Source organism: Tachyglossus aculeatus, chromosome 10 (assembly GCF_015852505.1).
Source record: "Tachyglossus aculeatus isolate mTacAcu1 chromosome 10, mTacAcu1.pri, whole genome shotgun sequence".
In the NCBI taxonomy this organism is placed as follows: domain Eukaryota; kingdom Metazoa; phylum Chordata; class Mammalia; order Monotremata; family Tachyglossidae; genus Tachyglossus; species Tachyglossus aculeatus.
The window spans coordinates 362,890-378,541 of record NC_052075.1 but is presented as its reverse complement, the minus strand read 5'-3'; the positions used below and the strand labels follow the sequence as shown (position 1 = coordinate 378,541).

Below are 15,652 nucleotides of genomic sequence, written 5' to 3'. Positions count from 1 at the left end.
TGCCCCCCATCTCTCCCCTTCCTGCTCTTCCCCTTATCTGGAAGTATCCTCCGCAGTGGAGCACGTGGAGGGCGCTCTATGAAAGAGGGAAATAGAGAAGGGCATCCAGTCCTGTGGCGGGCACCCCACCTCACGCCCTGCCCGTCACAGGTGCCCAGAATAGTGCCGGCGTGGGCTGTCCAGAAGACTCTTCTCCCACCCTACATGGGCCTGAGAAGGGGCGAAGCCAGTGATGGTCGATGCCATGCCACACTGGCTGTGGGCTGAAGTGGGAGCTGATTGTGGCACAGAGCGGAGGCCCGGGGCATTGTGACAGTTTATGACTCGGCCTTGTCCCTCTGGGTCATGGTGTTCAGCCCCTGGCTCTGGGGGAATGATAATAATAATAACAATAACAGTTATTATTATGGTATCTGTTAAGTGCTTACTATGTGCCGGGCATAGTACAAAGCGCTGGGCTGGATACGGCAAATTAGGTTGGACACAGTCCCTATCCCGCATGGGGTCACAGTCTCGATCCCCATGTTACAGATAACATAACTGAGGCACAGATAAGTGAAGTGACTTGGCCACTTGCTGGGATAAGAACCCGTGACCTTCTGACTCCCAGGACCATGCTCTGTCCAAGGCGCCATGCACTCTATTGTACTCTCAAGCACTTAGTACAGTGCTCTGCACACAGTAAGTGCTCAATAAATATTCATTGACTTGTATTTATTTATTCATTCATTCAATCGTATTTATTGTGTGCAGAGCACTGTACTAAGCGCTTGGAAAGTACAAGTTGGTAACATATAGAGATGGTCCCTACCCAGTAGCGGGCTCACAGTCTAGAAATAGCGGGCTCATTTATTGAGCGCTTACTGTATGCAGAGCACTGTACTAAGCGCTTGGGAAAGTACAATACAGCAATAAAGAGAGATGATCCCTGCCCACAACGAGCTCCCAGTCTGGGAGCCCACTGTTGGGTAGGGACTGTCTCTATATGTTGCCAACTTGTACTTCCCAAGTGCTTAGTACAGTGCTCTGCACACAGTAAGCGCTCAATAAATACGATTGGTTGATTGGGGGCGGGGGCGGTTGGGGTGAAGGGAGGGGGGAATATGATTGACTGACCGACTTGACTCAATAAATACTAATGATTGAGGGCCACTGGGCCCCAAGACTGATCCCGCTGCAGCCCTGCTGTGGCAAGGAAACTGCTCTTCCCATCCCACCCCTTAGAGAAGCAGCGTGGCCTAGCGAGTAGATTCCGGGTCGGTCCGGAAGTCAGAAGGACCTGGGTTCTAACCTCGGCCACCCAGCTGCTGCACCTGAGCGGTCGTGACCCTCAGCTGCCCTGACCAGTGCTCAGCGCCCAGGGTCCCGCAGTCCATCAGCCGTGGCGAGAGCGCTTCCGCTCTGGGCAGGGGTATGCGGAGGACACGGAGTCTTGTGGGTGCACATGTGGAGGCCGTGTCATGCAGAGTAGTACTAGTGATAGCATTTACTAATCCCTTTCTGTGTGCAGAGCACTGTAGTAAGTGTGCGGAAGGAATAGACAGGTGGGAATTCGTCACGGTCCCTGGCCCCAGGGTCACGATCTAAATGGGGAGAAGGGAATGGAGGCCCAAATCAGGAGCGATGAAATATTAAAACACAATGCAAACAAATACACAAGAATAGGCTCAAAGTCTTGGCAGGGAAGAAGAATTAGTGTGGCCTAGTGGGTTGAGCACAAGCCTGGGAGTCAGAGGACCTGGGTTCCAATCCCGGCTCTGCCACTTGGCTGTGTGACCGTGAGCAAGTCACTTCGCTTCTCTGGGCCTCAGTTCCCACACCCGTGAAACGGGGATTAAGACTGTGAGCCCTATGTGGGACGCGGGATGTGTCCAACCTGATTAGCTTGAATCTACCCCAGCGTTTAGTACAGTGCCTGGCATATAGCAAGTGCTTCACAAATAGCACAAGGAAAAAAAATTGAGTCCAAGAGCATGTTGGGAGTGGGGGCCTTTGGTAGGTTTGCCTATATGCATGTGTGCAGGGGCTCGTGGTGGGGCAAGAGTGCTCAGCACAGCACTCTGCACGTAGCAGACTATAAGCTCCTCCAGGGCAGGGATTGAGTCTACCAACTGTATTGTCCTGTCTCAAGTGGTCGGTCCAGTGGCCTTCCCCCAGTGGTCATCGCTCAGTTCTAGGATCCCATTCCTGGACAAGGTACTGGGAACTCCAGAATCATTCCCCGCTTCCTGTCGCCATGGCCCGCACCCTTACTCCCTGGCCTGGAGGTCGAAGGTCAGACCCAGGCTACAGCCCCTAGACTCTGGCAAGTCAGCCTCAGGGCAGCGGGGGATCGTGATGGGTGTCCCAGGGGGTGGGCACTTGAGGCCTGGTGGGGGATGTGGCTTGGGATCGACCTGGTGTCTCCAAGCCCAGCGGACAGCGTGGCAGCAGTGGCAGACAGGGTGTGGCTACTGAGCCAGTAGGTGTAGTGTTCTGGTCTGGGGGTCTCCCCGGGAGAGAACATGATGGCCACAAGGATGTGGCTTCGGTTGGGGGTGGGGCAGAGGCCTGGTCATCCTGAAAGCTCCCTCAGCCCTGCAGAGCCCTTGGCTGTTGCCTCATTTCTGTTGGTATCGTTGATGCCAGGCTCCTTTGCCCAGGGTGGCTTTGGCCTCTTCAGTTAAAATGCAAGCTCCTCAGGGACATTGGCCGGGCCCTTTACTGCTGCACACTGTACTTTCCAAGTGCTTGGGGCGGTGCTCTCTGGGGGAACAGTGCTTGGGGTGGTGCTCTCTGCCGTGACCGTGTTCCTGCTGGGTTTAGTTCCCCTGAGCCCGAGGCTTCCAGACCCTCCCCTTTCCGTTCTCGCCCCCATGTTGTGTTCCAGCATTCAGGAGTTCCAGCCCCACAGTTAGCCCAGTGTTTCCTACCCGTGCCAGGAGCAGAGCTGGGAAGTTGGCCATCTCTAGAGGTCCTGGAATCAGGGCCGGGCCCAGGAGTTGGGTAATAATGATAATAGTATTCAAGTGCTCATTCTGTGCTCGGCACCGTACTGAACACTGGGGTAAATACAAGGTACTCAGCTTGGACACAGTCCATGTCCCACATGGGGCTCCCAGTCTTAATCCTCATTTTACAGATGAGGTAACTGAGGCTCAGAGAAGTGAAGTGACTTGCCCAGGGTCACACAGGAGGCAAGTGACAGAGACGAGATTAGAACTCAGGTCCTTCTGACTCCCAGGCTCATGCTTTATCCACTAGGCCACGCTGCTTTTCATCAGTGGTCCCGGGTAGATGGTCCCCGTCTGGGTAGGGGTTATGGTTGGTGGGGCGGGGAGGCTGGGTGGGGGCCAGGGCCCGTTCCACAGGTCTCGGAGGCAAGGGGTCGGACTGGCCCCTTGGTCTTTGCCCTCCCCTCCCCCTGACCCACCTGAGCCCCTTTCACCGGGCCTATTAACGGATGTGCCCCTCTCCTCCCACCTCTTAGCCGACCCTTTCCTTCATGGCACGGCCCCACGACTGGCAGTGCCAGCCTGAGCCCTGTGTTTCTACCCGGGCCGGAGAAACCTCCGCTCTAGGAGGTACGGTCTGGAGCCCGGAGTGGACAGCCGGGGGTTGGAGGGCTGGGCCAGGAGGGGATCGGACTCCGAGCTGGGGAGAGGGAACGGACAGAGAGCAGACCTCCACATCCCCTTTCAGTCTTTTGTCAAAACCTGCTTGTTTTGCCTCCCCGTTTCCCCGAGCCACCTATTCCTCTCCATTCAGGTAGCCTCTATGCTGGTCAAGGTGCTGGCCCCATCCCAATTATTAGTATGAAGTTTGCGGGCCCAGACGAGAAGGTGCTGGGGCTCTGGGAACCGGGAGACCTGGCTTCTGGTCCTGGCTCTGCCCACTTGGTCTGCGCCGTCGGTGGGAGCTATTTCTGAGTAGGGGGTTCCCCACCTGGGATGTTGCATGAGGGGGATGGGTCCAGCAGGGATCAGTCATTAGTATTTATCGAGCACTGTACTGAGCACCAGGGAGAGTGCGAGAGAACAAGTAGACACTGTGTTCAAGAAGCTTATAGTCATTGCTTGCAGAGCTCTGTGATGAGTGCTGGGAGAGTATCCTGGAGTTAGTAGGCCTGATCCCTGCTCTCAAAGAGGGTGCAATCTAGCAGAGGAGTCACAAAGATATTACAAGTGAAGGGGAAGCAGCCTAGTATGAAAGTAGGACCAGAAATACTATGGGGATGTTGTAATTATCCATATGCTTGGGTACTGTGGAAATAGGGTGGGATTAGTCAGGGAAGGCCTCCTGGAGGAGGTATGATTTCAGAAGGGCTTTAAAGATAGGGAGAGGGTGGTCTGCCTGGATGTGAAGGGGAGTGAAGCAGTGTGGACAGGAGCATGGCTCACTGAGAAGGTTAGCCCGAGAAGAGTGAAGTTCGAGAACTGGGATGTAGTGGGAGAGGAAGGAGGATAAATAGGGGGAGAACTAATTTGAGAACCTTCAAGCTGATGGTGAGGAGTTTCTGTCTGATATGTAAGTGGATGGGCAGCCACTGGAGGTTCTTGAGGAGTGGGGAGATGTGGATGGAACTTTTTTTTTATTTAGAAAAATAATCTGAGTAGCAGAGTCAACTATGGACCGGAGCGGTGAGAGCTCGGAAGCAGGGAGGCCAATGAGGAGGCTGATGCAGTAGGCAAGGCGGAATATGACCAGTGTAAGGACCAGCAGGGTGGCAGTTGGGATGGAGACAAAGGGGCCGATTCTGGAGATGTCGGGAAGGTAGAACTGATGGGATCTGGTGATTGCCTAAATATGTGGGCTGAAGGAGAGCAAAGAGTTGAGATTAATGCTTGTGAGGTGGAGGACGGGGTTTGGGTGAGAAGATGACGGGGAGAGTCATTGTCCGATGGATTTGATGAGGGAGGGCATTCCAGGCCAGACGCAAGATGAGAGTGGAAGGTCGGTGGTGAGGTGGCGAGATCAAGGGACGGTGAGAAACATTGTCATTCGAAGCGCAAAATGTGTGGGCTGGGTTGAAGTAGGAGAGTAGCAAGGTGAAGTAGGAGGGGGCGAGGTGATTGAGTGCTTTAAGGCCGTTGGGAAGAGGTTTCTGTTCGACACGGAAGTGGACGGGCAACCGCTGGAGGTTCTTGAGGAAGGGGGAAACATGGCATGAACGTTTTTGTAGAAAAATGATCCGTAACAGCAGAGAGAAGTATGGACTGGAGTGGGAAGAGACAGGAGGCCGGGAGGTCAGCAAGGAGATTGATATAGTAATCAAAGCGGGAGAGGATAAATGCTTGGATTAATGTGGTAGCAGTTTGGATGGAGATGGAGATTTGGGAATCATCCCCATAGAGAAGGTAGTTGAAGCCGTGGGAAAGAATGAGTTCTCCAGGGCAGTGGGTATAGATAAAGAGTAGAAGAGGACCCAGAACTGAGTCTTGAGGATCCTCCACAATTTGGAGGGTAAGAGGCAGAGGAGGGGCCAGCGGCCGAGACTGAGAAGGAGGCTGCAGGCCCAGATTCCAGTCCCGGCTGGGTAACGGGGCAAGTGAGTGAGGCCGGGCTCGCCTCTGGACCTGCTGTTTTGTTTTGTCAAACAAAAACTCCCCATGATTGACTTTAAAGCACCCTATCACCTCGCCCCCTCCTACCTCGCCTCCTTTCTCTCCTTCTACAACCCAGCCCTCTCACTCGGTTCCGCCGGGAGCCTTCCCACTGGGCCTCCCATCTCATCTCGCCTGTCTCGCTGCCGACGTCCTATACCTCTGTCTTGGAACGCCCTCCCTCTTCAAATCCACCAAACAATCACTCTTCCCTTCTCCCCCCCCATCCCCCCCTGCCCTTCAAAGCCCTGCTGAAAGGCACACCTCCTCCAAGAGGCCTTCCCAGACTAAGCCCCCTTTTTCTCAGCTCCCCATCCCTTCCATGTCATCACGACTTGCTCCCTTTGCTCTTCCCCCCTCTCCCTGCCCTACAATGACTTTGGGCAAGTCACTTAACTTCTCTGTGCCTCAGGTACTTCATCTGTAAAATGGGGATGAAGACTGTGAGCCCCCCGTGGGACAGCCTGATCACCTTGTAACCTCCCCAGTGCTTAGAACAGCGCGTTGTGCATAGTAAGCTCTTAATAAATGTCATCATTATTATTATTATATAGTCATTCATTCAATCGTATTTATTGAGCGCTTACTGTGTGCAGAGCACTGTCCTAAGCGCTTGGGAAATACAAGTTGGCAACACATATATGAATATATACCTATAATTCTATGTGTTTATATTGATGCCTGTTCACTTGTATCAATGTGTGTCTCCCCGCATCTAGCCTGTGAGTCCGTTGTGGGCATCGTCTCTCTTTCTTGCTGTATTGTACTTTCCAAGCACTTAGTACAGTGCTGTGCACAATAAATACGATTGAATGAATGAATGATGGTTGGAAAGAGCTCGGACTTGGGAGTCAGAGGACATGGGTTCTAATTCGGCCTCTGCCCCTTGTCTGCTGTGTGACCATGACTTCTCTGGGCCTCAGTCACCTCATCTGTAAAATGGGGATGAAGACTGTGAGCCCCCCGTGGGACAGCCCGATGACCTTGTACTTACCCCAGCGCTTAGAATAATGCCCGGCACATAGTAAGCGCGCAGCGTGGCTCAGAGGAAAGAGCACGGGCTTTGGAATCAGAGGTCATGGGTTCAAATCCCGGCTCCGCCAATTGTCAGCTGTGTGACTTTGGGCAAGTCACTTAACTTCTGTGCCTCAGTTACCTTATCTGGAATATGGGGATTAAGACTGTGAGCCCCCCGTGGGACAACCTGATCACCTTGTAACCTCCCCAGCGCTTAGAACAGTGCTTCGCACATAGTAAGCGCTTAATAAATGCCATTCTTATTATTAACAAATACCGCCATTGTAATTGCATTTCATTATTATTCCCCGGCGCTGGCTCGCGGGGGTGGGGGTGGGGAGGGGGGTCGCAGAGCCGGCGGGGCGGGCAGGGGGCGTCTTGGGGGGTGGGGGTGCAGGCCCCCGGGAGCCTGGGTCCCCGGCAGGTGCGGGGGCCTGAATGGAGCCTTTATCATTCTAATGCGGCCGCCCCACCGGGCTCCCATCTGCTCTGCTCTGCTCTGCTCTGCTCGCCGCCGCCCCCCTCCCACTGACCGCCCCCTCCCCCAGGCCCCCCGCCCCCCGCCCCTCCGGCCGCGGCCCCTGTTGCCGTCCCGGGGTCCCGGGCCGTGGGGTGGGGTGGGGTGGGGAGCGGAGCCGGGGGTCCCCGGAGCGGCGGGGGCGGGGGCGGGGGGCTGGCCGGCCTCCCCCCTCCCCCCTCCCCTCTGTCAGCCCTCTCCCCGCCGTCCCTCTCCCGTGGCCCTGCCCGTGGCCCTGCCCGGGCCGCCTGTGTCCGTGTCAGTGTGTCCGTGTGTGTCAGTGGGAGCGCGCTGGGCCCGCGGGGGGCGGTGGGGAAGGGGGTGGGGGGCAGCCGGTCCTGGCGGGGGGCGGGGCGGGGCGGGATCGGCTCGCCCTCCCGCCCGGAAGATTAACGGCCCATTGTTCCCCGCCGACCCGGGCCCGACGCCCCACCGGCCTCCCGTTCTCGTCCGCCCCACGGGACGCCCCCCAATCCGGACCCTCCCCCCGGACCTCTCACTCACCCCTCCCTTCCTTCTCCACCTCCCCTTCCCGCCCTTCCCTGCCTTTCTTCCTTTTCTTTCTTCCTTCCTTTCCTTCCCTGCCCATCCTTCCTTTTCCTTCCTTCCTTCCTTGCTTCCTTCCTTCCTTTCTTCCTTCCTTTCCTACCTTTCCCTTCCCATCCCTTCCTTTCTTCCTTCCCTTCCCTTCCCTTCCCTTCCTTCCTTCCTTCCTTCCTTCCTTCCTTCCTCCTTTCCTTTCCTTTCCTTTCCTTTCCTTTCCTTTCCTTTCCCTTCCCTTCCCTTCCCTTCCCTTCCCTTCCCTTCCTTTCCTTTCCTTTCCTTTCCTTTCCTTTCCTTTCCTTTCCTTTCCTTTCCTTTCCTTTCCTTTCCCTTCCCTTCCCTTCCCTTCCCTTCCCATCCCTTCCTTTCTTCTTCCTTTCTTTCTTTCTTCCTTTCTTCCTTCCTTCCTTCCTTCCTTCCTTCCTTCCCTCCCTCCCTCCCTCTTTCCTTTCCTTTCCTTTCCCTCCCCCCCTCCCTCCTTTCCTCCCTCCTTTCCTTTCCTTTCCTTTCCTTTCCTTTCCTTTCCTTTCCTTTCCTTTCCCTTCCCTTCCCTTCTTATCCCTTCCTTCCTTCCTTCCTTCCTTTCATCACCTACCCCTCATCCCGGTGGCCAAGGTCGAGGGAGACCCAGGAATCTTTGTCCCCTCCGCACCTCGGGCTCTTCCCATCCCTCCCACCGGCCAGGCCTGCCCACGTGTGCGGGCAGATGGCCTTCTGGGGCAGAGGGAAAGGGTGGCAGGGGTAGGTAGGCTCAAATGTCTCCCACTTCCCAGGGTCATTCATTCATTCACTCAATCGCATTCATTAAGCACTTACTGTGTGCAGAGCACTGGACTAAGGGCTTGGGAAAGTACAGTCCAGCAATAAAGAGTGACAGTCCCTGTCCGCAACGACTTCCCAGTGTAGGGGCGGGGGGTGACGAGAGGTGCCCAGCCTGGCCAAGCACTCTGGGCTGGGCTGGTTTTTCGAGGACTTGGGGAGGGGGAAGGGTGTGCCCTGGGGGGCTGAAGCCGTTCTGGCCAGGATGGACCCCAGACGTGCTCATGGTCGTGCCGGGAGCAGAGGCCTGGAGAGTGGGGGGGAGGGATTCTGGCCAGCTCGACCAGCCGACCAGGTGGACATTCTCTGGCAGCAGGAATGGTGGGTACTGAGCGCCCTCTGGGGGTCGGGCTCTGTACTGAGCGCCCATCTACCACTAGTAATAATAATAATCAATCGTATTTATTGAGCGCTTACTGTGTGCAGAGCACTGTACTGAGCGCTTGGGAAGTACAAGTTGGCAACATGTAGAGACAGTCCCTACCCAACAGTGGGCTCACAGTCTAAAAGGGGAGACAGAGAACAAAACCAAACATACTAACAAAATAGAATAGATATGTACAAGTAAAATAGAGTAATAAATATGTACAAACATATATACATATATACAGGTGCTGTGGGGAAGGGAAGGAGGTAAGATGGGGGGGATGAATAACGAACCTGTTAGTAAGGATAATTATAGGCAGTGTGGGCTAAACGCTTACTATGTGCCAAGCACTGTACTAAGCACTGGTGTAAGAATAAGAGAGGCAGGTAGGACAGAGGCCCTGTCCCAACAGGACTCAGTCTAAGGGGGAGAGAAAACAGGTATTGAATCCCCATTTTGCAGATGAGGAAGCTGAGGCACAGAGAGGTGATGTGACTTGCCCACTGTCAATCAATGGTATTTATCGAAAGCTTACTCTGAATAGAGCATTGTACTAAGCGCTTGGAAGAGCACAGGACAACATAATCAGCACACAGATTCCCTGCCCATAATGAGCTTACAGTCTATTTATTCAGTCTTATTTAATCAATCGTATCTACAGGGGGAGACAGACATGAAAGTAAATAAATAAACAGTCAACAAGTGGCAGGGCCAGGATTAGACCCGAATACTTCTGACTTCCAGGTTCGGGCTCTTTCCACTAGACCACACTACTTCTCTGAAAAGAAATGGGGTCCAGACATCATACTGTGAGTCCACTTTGTGTGTGCACGGCCTCAGAGGTGTGTGCTTGGCCTCCGAGTGGATGTGTGGCTGCGTGTTTTGCAGCTGGTACTGTGACTGCCGTGCATCAGGACTGTGGGTAACCCAGGGGGCAGGTGCGGTCCGGGCTCTGCGAGTGGACGCTTGGCGGTGGGGATGGGCCGGGCCGGGAAATTGTCCCAAGGAGAGGTGACCGTGTTTGGTGCTGAGAGCACCCAGGGCCCCACGAGGGACGACACAGCGGACTTTGGGGGACCACAGCAGGCTTGGACCCTCACGATCCCTCTGGACATGGGTCCCCGACACTCTGACCCGAAATACACGACCGCAAGCAGACCTCCAGTGGAATTTACGTGTTTATTGCTGTATTGTGCTCTTCCAAGCGCTTAGTACAGGGGTCTGCACACTGTAAGTGCTCAATAAATATGATTGACTGACTGATCGCTGCTGCACCGGGAAGGCTCTTGGGTGGACCGTCCTGTTTCCTCCTCTCTCCCCCCGATTCCCCATTCAACCGGTCGGTGAGGGGCGTTGACCGGGTGCCTACTGCGTGTGGGGCACTGTACTGAACACTTGGGATAGTAACAGCCGGGGCCTATGTTTGGTGCTACAAGATAATGGTTATAGTACTTGTTAAGTGCTTACTGTGTGCCGAACGCTGTTAAGCACTGGGGTAGACACAATCCCTATCCTACCTGGGACTCTCAGTCTTAATCCCCACTTAGTAGATGGAGGTATCTGAGGCCCAGATACCCTGTCATTTCTGCATCACTTACGTGCTTGTGTGCTCACAACCTCCTAAAGCAACTTAATGACAGGAGGAGGGAGAATAGGGTTGAAAGGTGAGAGATTATTGTCGGGGAAGCCTTTCGGGAGGAGAGACTATTTCAGAAGAATGTTAAAGGATGAGAAGCAGCGTGGCTCAGCGGAAAGAGAACGGGCTTTGGAGTCAGAGGTCATGGGTTCAAATCCCGGCCCCGCCAATCGTCAGCTGTATGACTTTGGGCAAGTCACTTCTCTGTACCCCAGTTACCTCATCTGTAAAATGGGGATGAAGACTGTGAGCCCCCCTTGGGACAACCTGATCACCTTGTTAACCCCCCCCAGCACTTAGAGCAGTGCTTTGCACCTAGCAAGTGCTTAATAAATGGCATCATCATCATCATTAAAGCTGAAGAGAGCCGTCGGCTATCAGATATGAAGGGTGAGGGAGCTCCAAGCAGGAGGAGGACGTCGGCGAGGGGTCCGCGGGGAGATAGATGAGATTGAGATACAGTGAAAAGGTTGGCATTAGAGGAATGAAGTGTGCGGGCTGGGTTGTAGTGGGAGATCAGAGAGGCAAGATAGGAGGGAGTGAGCTGATAGAGTGCTTTAAAGCCAGTGTGTATGGGGTTTCCGTTTGATGGGGAGGTGGATGGGCAACCGCTGGAGGTTCTTGAGGAGTGGGGAGACGTGAACCGAGCGTTTTTGTGGAAGAATGAGCCGGGCGGCAGAGTGAAGTACGGACTGGAGTGGGGAGAGAGAGGAGGCCGGGAGGTCAGCCAGAAGGCCGATGCGGCGGTTGAAGCGGAAGATGACAGTGTGTGTGAACCTGCCCCCCGGCTGCCCCATCCCCCCGGCTCCTGGTCAGGGCTTCTCCTCAGCCTCCCTCACGGCTCCCCGGATTGGGAGTTCCCCACCGTTCCCTGGCCGCTCACCTCTGCTGTTCCCCTTCGCCCCCCGGGTTTTGCTCTTGTGTCTCTGCCTGACGACTCACCTTGTCGGGTTGTCTCTCCCATCAGACTGTTAGCACTCTGAGGGTGGGGACTGTGGCTTCTACTCTTTAGTCCTATTAATGTCTGTCTCCTCCGCTAGACTCTAAGCTCTCTATGGACAGGGAATGTGTCTTTTTTTGTTATATTGTACTCTCCCAAGCACTTAGTACAGTGCTCTTCACACAGTAAGTGCTCAATAAATACAATTGACTAAGCTCGTTATGGACAGGGAACGTGTCTGCTAATTCTGTTGTATTATACTCTCCCGAGCGCTTAGTACCTCGGGACATGATCTCTGACATGATCTCCAGTGTCAAGTGAGTTGCTCTGCTCGTTATGGACAGGGAACGTGTCTGCTAATTCTGTTGTATTATACTCTTCCGAGCGCTTAGTACAGTACTGTGCACACAGAAAGTGCTCAATCAATACAGTTGTCTGACTAAGCTGGTTATGGGCAGGGAATGTGTCTGCTAATTCTGTTGCATTGTACTCCCCAAGTACTTAGTACAGCACTGCACATAGTAAGCGCTCAGTAAATACAATTGATTGATTACTCTTGTTGCATATTCCCAAGTGCTCAAGCCAGTGCTCTGCACATCGTGGTTGTCTGGCACAGCATTCTGCACACAGTGCCCGGTACCATAAATACTGATGATAATGATTGGGATTCTGGTGGTGACTGCCCCCACCCCCTGAGGCAGAAGGAGATTATGGGGGTGTGTCTTTAATTGTGGCCTAAGAAGCGGTGGGTGGGGGAGGGGACCCCAGATTCTTCGCCCCTAACGGACTCTGATTCTGCCTCTCCGCCCCTAACCTGGTTTCTGTCTCTGCAGAGCGCAGCAGCAGCCCCCAGCCCCGTGCTGGGGAACATCCCTCCAAACGACAGCCTGCCCGGTGGCCCCATCCCTCCCGGCTTCTTCCAGGTATGGCAGCGGGCAGACAGGCGGTGGGCGGGCGGGCGGCGGCCGGGTGCTGGGCGACGATCGGGCTGCTCCCATGGCCCGGTGACAGGCATAGAAGAGGGAGTCCCCTGTCATGGTCTAAACCAGCAAAGCTTCTCTCAGCCTCTCCCCCAGCCTGCCCCTTCAGCTCCCCCTCTGCCCTGGTTTGGGTTGACATCTGGTCTCTGTGGGGGCCACGAGGATGGTTTCTCATTCGGATCCCAGAAGGCCCCGAGCCTGGGGTGGCCAGGTTCCCGGGGGGCTGCGGCCCGGGCGGAGGAGGTTTCCGGGTGGCGAGAACGGTCGGCGTGTCATTCTCCTGGGGGTTAGGTGCCACGGGGGGGATGTCAGGTGTTGCGTCCAGTGTGAGGTTTGTGGTTTGGGCCTGTCCCGCCATCGGGCAGGGGGCGGAAGGCTTGGGAAGGGGAGGGACGGGAAGAGTGGGGAGGGGGCTCCACCTCTGACATGATCTCCAGTGTCGAGTGAGTTGCTCTGCTAAGAGGTGCCAGGCTGGGTTCCGTATCCTGTCCCCTCTGACCTCTCCGGACGCTGGCCTGCCTGGCCGGGGCTGCCGGCGGAGGGGAGCCGGTCCATCTCCCTCCCATCCCCCAGTGGGATGTGAAGGAATGACCTCTAGCCCTGGCCTCGGTATCCACCGTCTGCCTCTGACCCCTGACCCTGGGAAGCAGCCAGAGACCCAATCCGCCAGGGCTGCCTGCCGAGACCCCAGAGTGACCTGTGGGGTGCCCTGTGGGAGGCCTGCTGGGTGTGCGTGGCTGGGTCAGGCTATGTGTTGAGATGTGAGTGTGGGTGCATGTGTGAGGGTGTGTGCACCAGTGTGATCTTGTGTTCCTGAGTGTGTGTGGTCACGTGTGCATGAGTGGGTGGGTACATGAGATAATTTGGGCACGAGTGCATGTGAGTGTGTAGGAGCCCAGAGGCCCTGGGGGAGTGTACCCCCCTCCCCCCTTAGACTGTGAGCTCGATGTGGGCAGGGGGCGTCACTGTTTATTGTTGTATTGTACTTTCCAAAGCGCTTACTACAGTGCTTTGCACAGAGTAAGTACTCAATATGATTGAATGAATGAATGAAGGAAGGAAGGAATCCCAACACTGGGCCTGAGCCTCCATTGAACTGCAATGGGGTCTTCCCTGGGGGAAGAAGCAGTTGGCCTTCCCATCCCAAGGACCCAAGACTGACTCTTCTCCCCTTCTCCCCCCTTTCCTCCTCCCCGCTTCTCCCCTCTCCTCTTCCCCCTTCTCCGTGTCTCTCTTCCTCCTCCGTCTCTCTTCCCCTTTCCCCTTCTTCCCCCTTTCCCCCCCTCCCCCTTCTTCCCCCCTCCTCCCCCTCTCCTCTCCCTCCTCTCCTTTCCTCTTCACTCCTCCCCCACCCCTCCCCATCTCCTCCCCCACCCCCAGTCCAGATGCTGCTGCCCTGCCAGGTGGTGGGGTGTTGCTGGGAGCTGTGCAAACAGCAGGGAAAGGGTAAATCCCCTCCCCCCACCCCGCACTCTGCTCTTCCTCCTCCCTCCTCACTCTCCCTCCTTTCTCATCCGAGGGGATCCTGGAGAGCTGAGGCCCAGAGGGACAGAGAAGACTCACCCTGGGGTTGGCGGACGTGTGGGTGCGCGTGCGCAACCACACACCCACCCCTTTCTGTCTCTACGCAAACCCTGTCAGGGGCCCGGGGTGGGGCTGAGGTGGCTGGGCATGGGGGGCTGGGGAGGCCTGAGGAGACTGGGGGGTGGGCCCAGCAGCAGACTGACCTTGATTCCCCCAGGCTCTGATTTGGGCTTACCTTCCTGTCCTTTACTCTTCCTACAACATCACTCTGCCCTTCTGACCGCCCTCCACCCATCCTCCCAAGGATTTCCCTTCTCCCACCACCACCACTGGGGCCCACACAATGCTGTAGCAGGGAAAGGTTAATACCGTTAGCTCCCCCCCAGCTAATGATGGACATGAACATAAGTCCTCGGGTTCCAGAAGCCACCAAAGGGCGGCTGGGGTCAGTGGCACCTGTGTCGGGCTTGGGGAGGCTTGTTGGAGGAGATGGTGGTGTTGGGGGGCTCTGAAGGAGGAGAGGGCTGAAGGGACAAGAAAACGGGATCCTGGGGGTCGGGGCGGGGGAGCAGGGCAGGACCGGCGGAGGCAGAGCCTCGAAGCCAACGGTCAGGGGTCTTCACCCCCGTTGGAGCTGGGCACCACCGGGAAGGGTTTGAGCAGAGGGGAGGTGCGTGCCGAGCGACGTTGCAGGGAGACCATCTAGCTGGCGGCAGCGGGTGGCGGACTGTGAAGAAGGGAGAGGCCGGAGGTGGGGAGACCGGCCAAGAGGCCGATGCTGTAGTCCTGTCATCATCTGCCCGGCGCTTGGCCCCGGGTGGTGGCCCTGAGGGTGGAGAGGGTGGGGTGGGTCCAACAGGTGGCTCTGATGAAGAGCCAGTCAGATTTTGTCCGGTTCGCGGGCTGTGAGATCGGCCCAATGGACAGAGTGTGAGGCGGGGAGCCGGGAACCCTGTGACCCCGGGTGAGTTATGTGACCCCGGGTGAGTTACTCTTCCAGTCCATGAATTACTCACTACCGGTAGAAGCAGTGTGGCCTAGCAGATAGAGCACTGCCGTGAAAGTCAGAAGGATCTGGGTTCTAATGCCTTGTCTGCTGAGTGACCTTGGGTGAGTCACCTCACTTCTCTCTGCATCAGTTCTCTTATCTATAAAATGGGGATTAAGACTGTGAGTGAGTCCCATGTGGGACGGGGACTGGGTCCCACCTCACTACCTTGTACCTATCCCCGTGCTTCGCACAGTGCCCGGCACATAGTCAGTGCTTAAAACAAACACCATGAAAATAACAAAACTAAACCAAACAAAACTAGCCAGTCAGTGGTATTTAGTGAGCTTTCACCATGTAAGGAGCACTGTTCTCAGCACTTGGGAAGGCACAGTGCATTAGAGTAGACTAGATTTGGGTTCTAGTTCCAGCTCCTCCACTTGTCTGCTGTGCCTCAGTTACCTCACCTGTGAAATGGGGATTATGACCGCGAGCCCCATGTGGGGCGTGGACCGTGTCCAACCCAATTACCTTGTATCTACCCCAGCGCTTAGAACGGTGCCTGGCACAGAGTAAGTGCTTAACAAGTACCATAAAAAAAATTAGAGTAGGTAGACACAGTCCTGATCTCTCTGGGTCTCAATTTCCCTCATCTGAAAAATGGGGAGAGGACAGATGGGAAGTCCTGTGTAGGGCAGGGATCCTGTCCAGCTTTCGAGCCTCGTCTCTACTCTAGCGC

General features: G+C 55.6%; 1 protein-coding gene across 2 annotated transcripts in view; it reads left to right on the top strand.

Annotated features, from left to right (window-relative positions):
- The window catches only part of SSBP3 (single stranded DNA binding protein 3), a 37,072-nt gene that overhangs the window by 12,878 nt on the left and 8,542 nt on the right, over positions 1 to 15,652 (top strand). For both annotated transcript variants that reach the window (XM_038752981.1, XM_038752982.1), the window contains exon 5: positions 12,255 to 12,344. In XM_038752981.1, the coding sequence (XP_038608909.1) occupies positions 12,255 to 12,344 (90 nt within the window). The remainder of the gene's footprint in view (positions 1 to 12,254; positions 12,345 to 15,652) is intronic.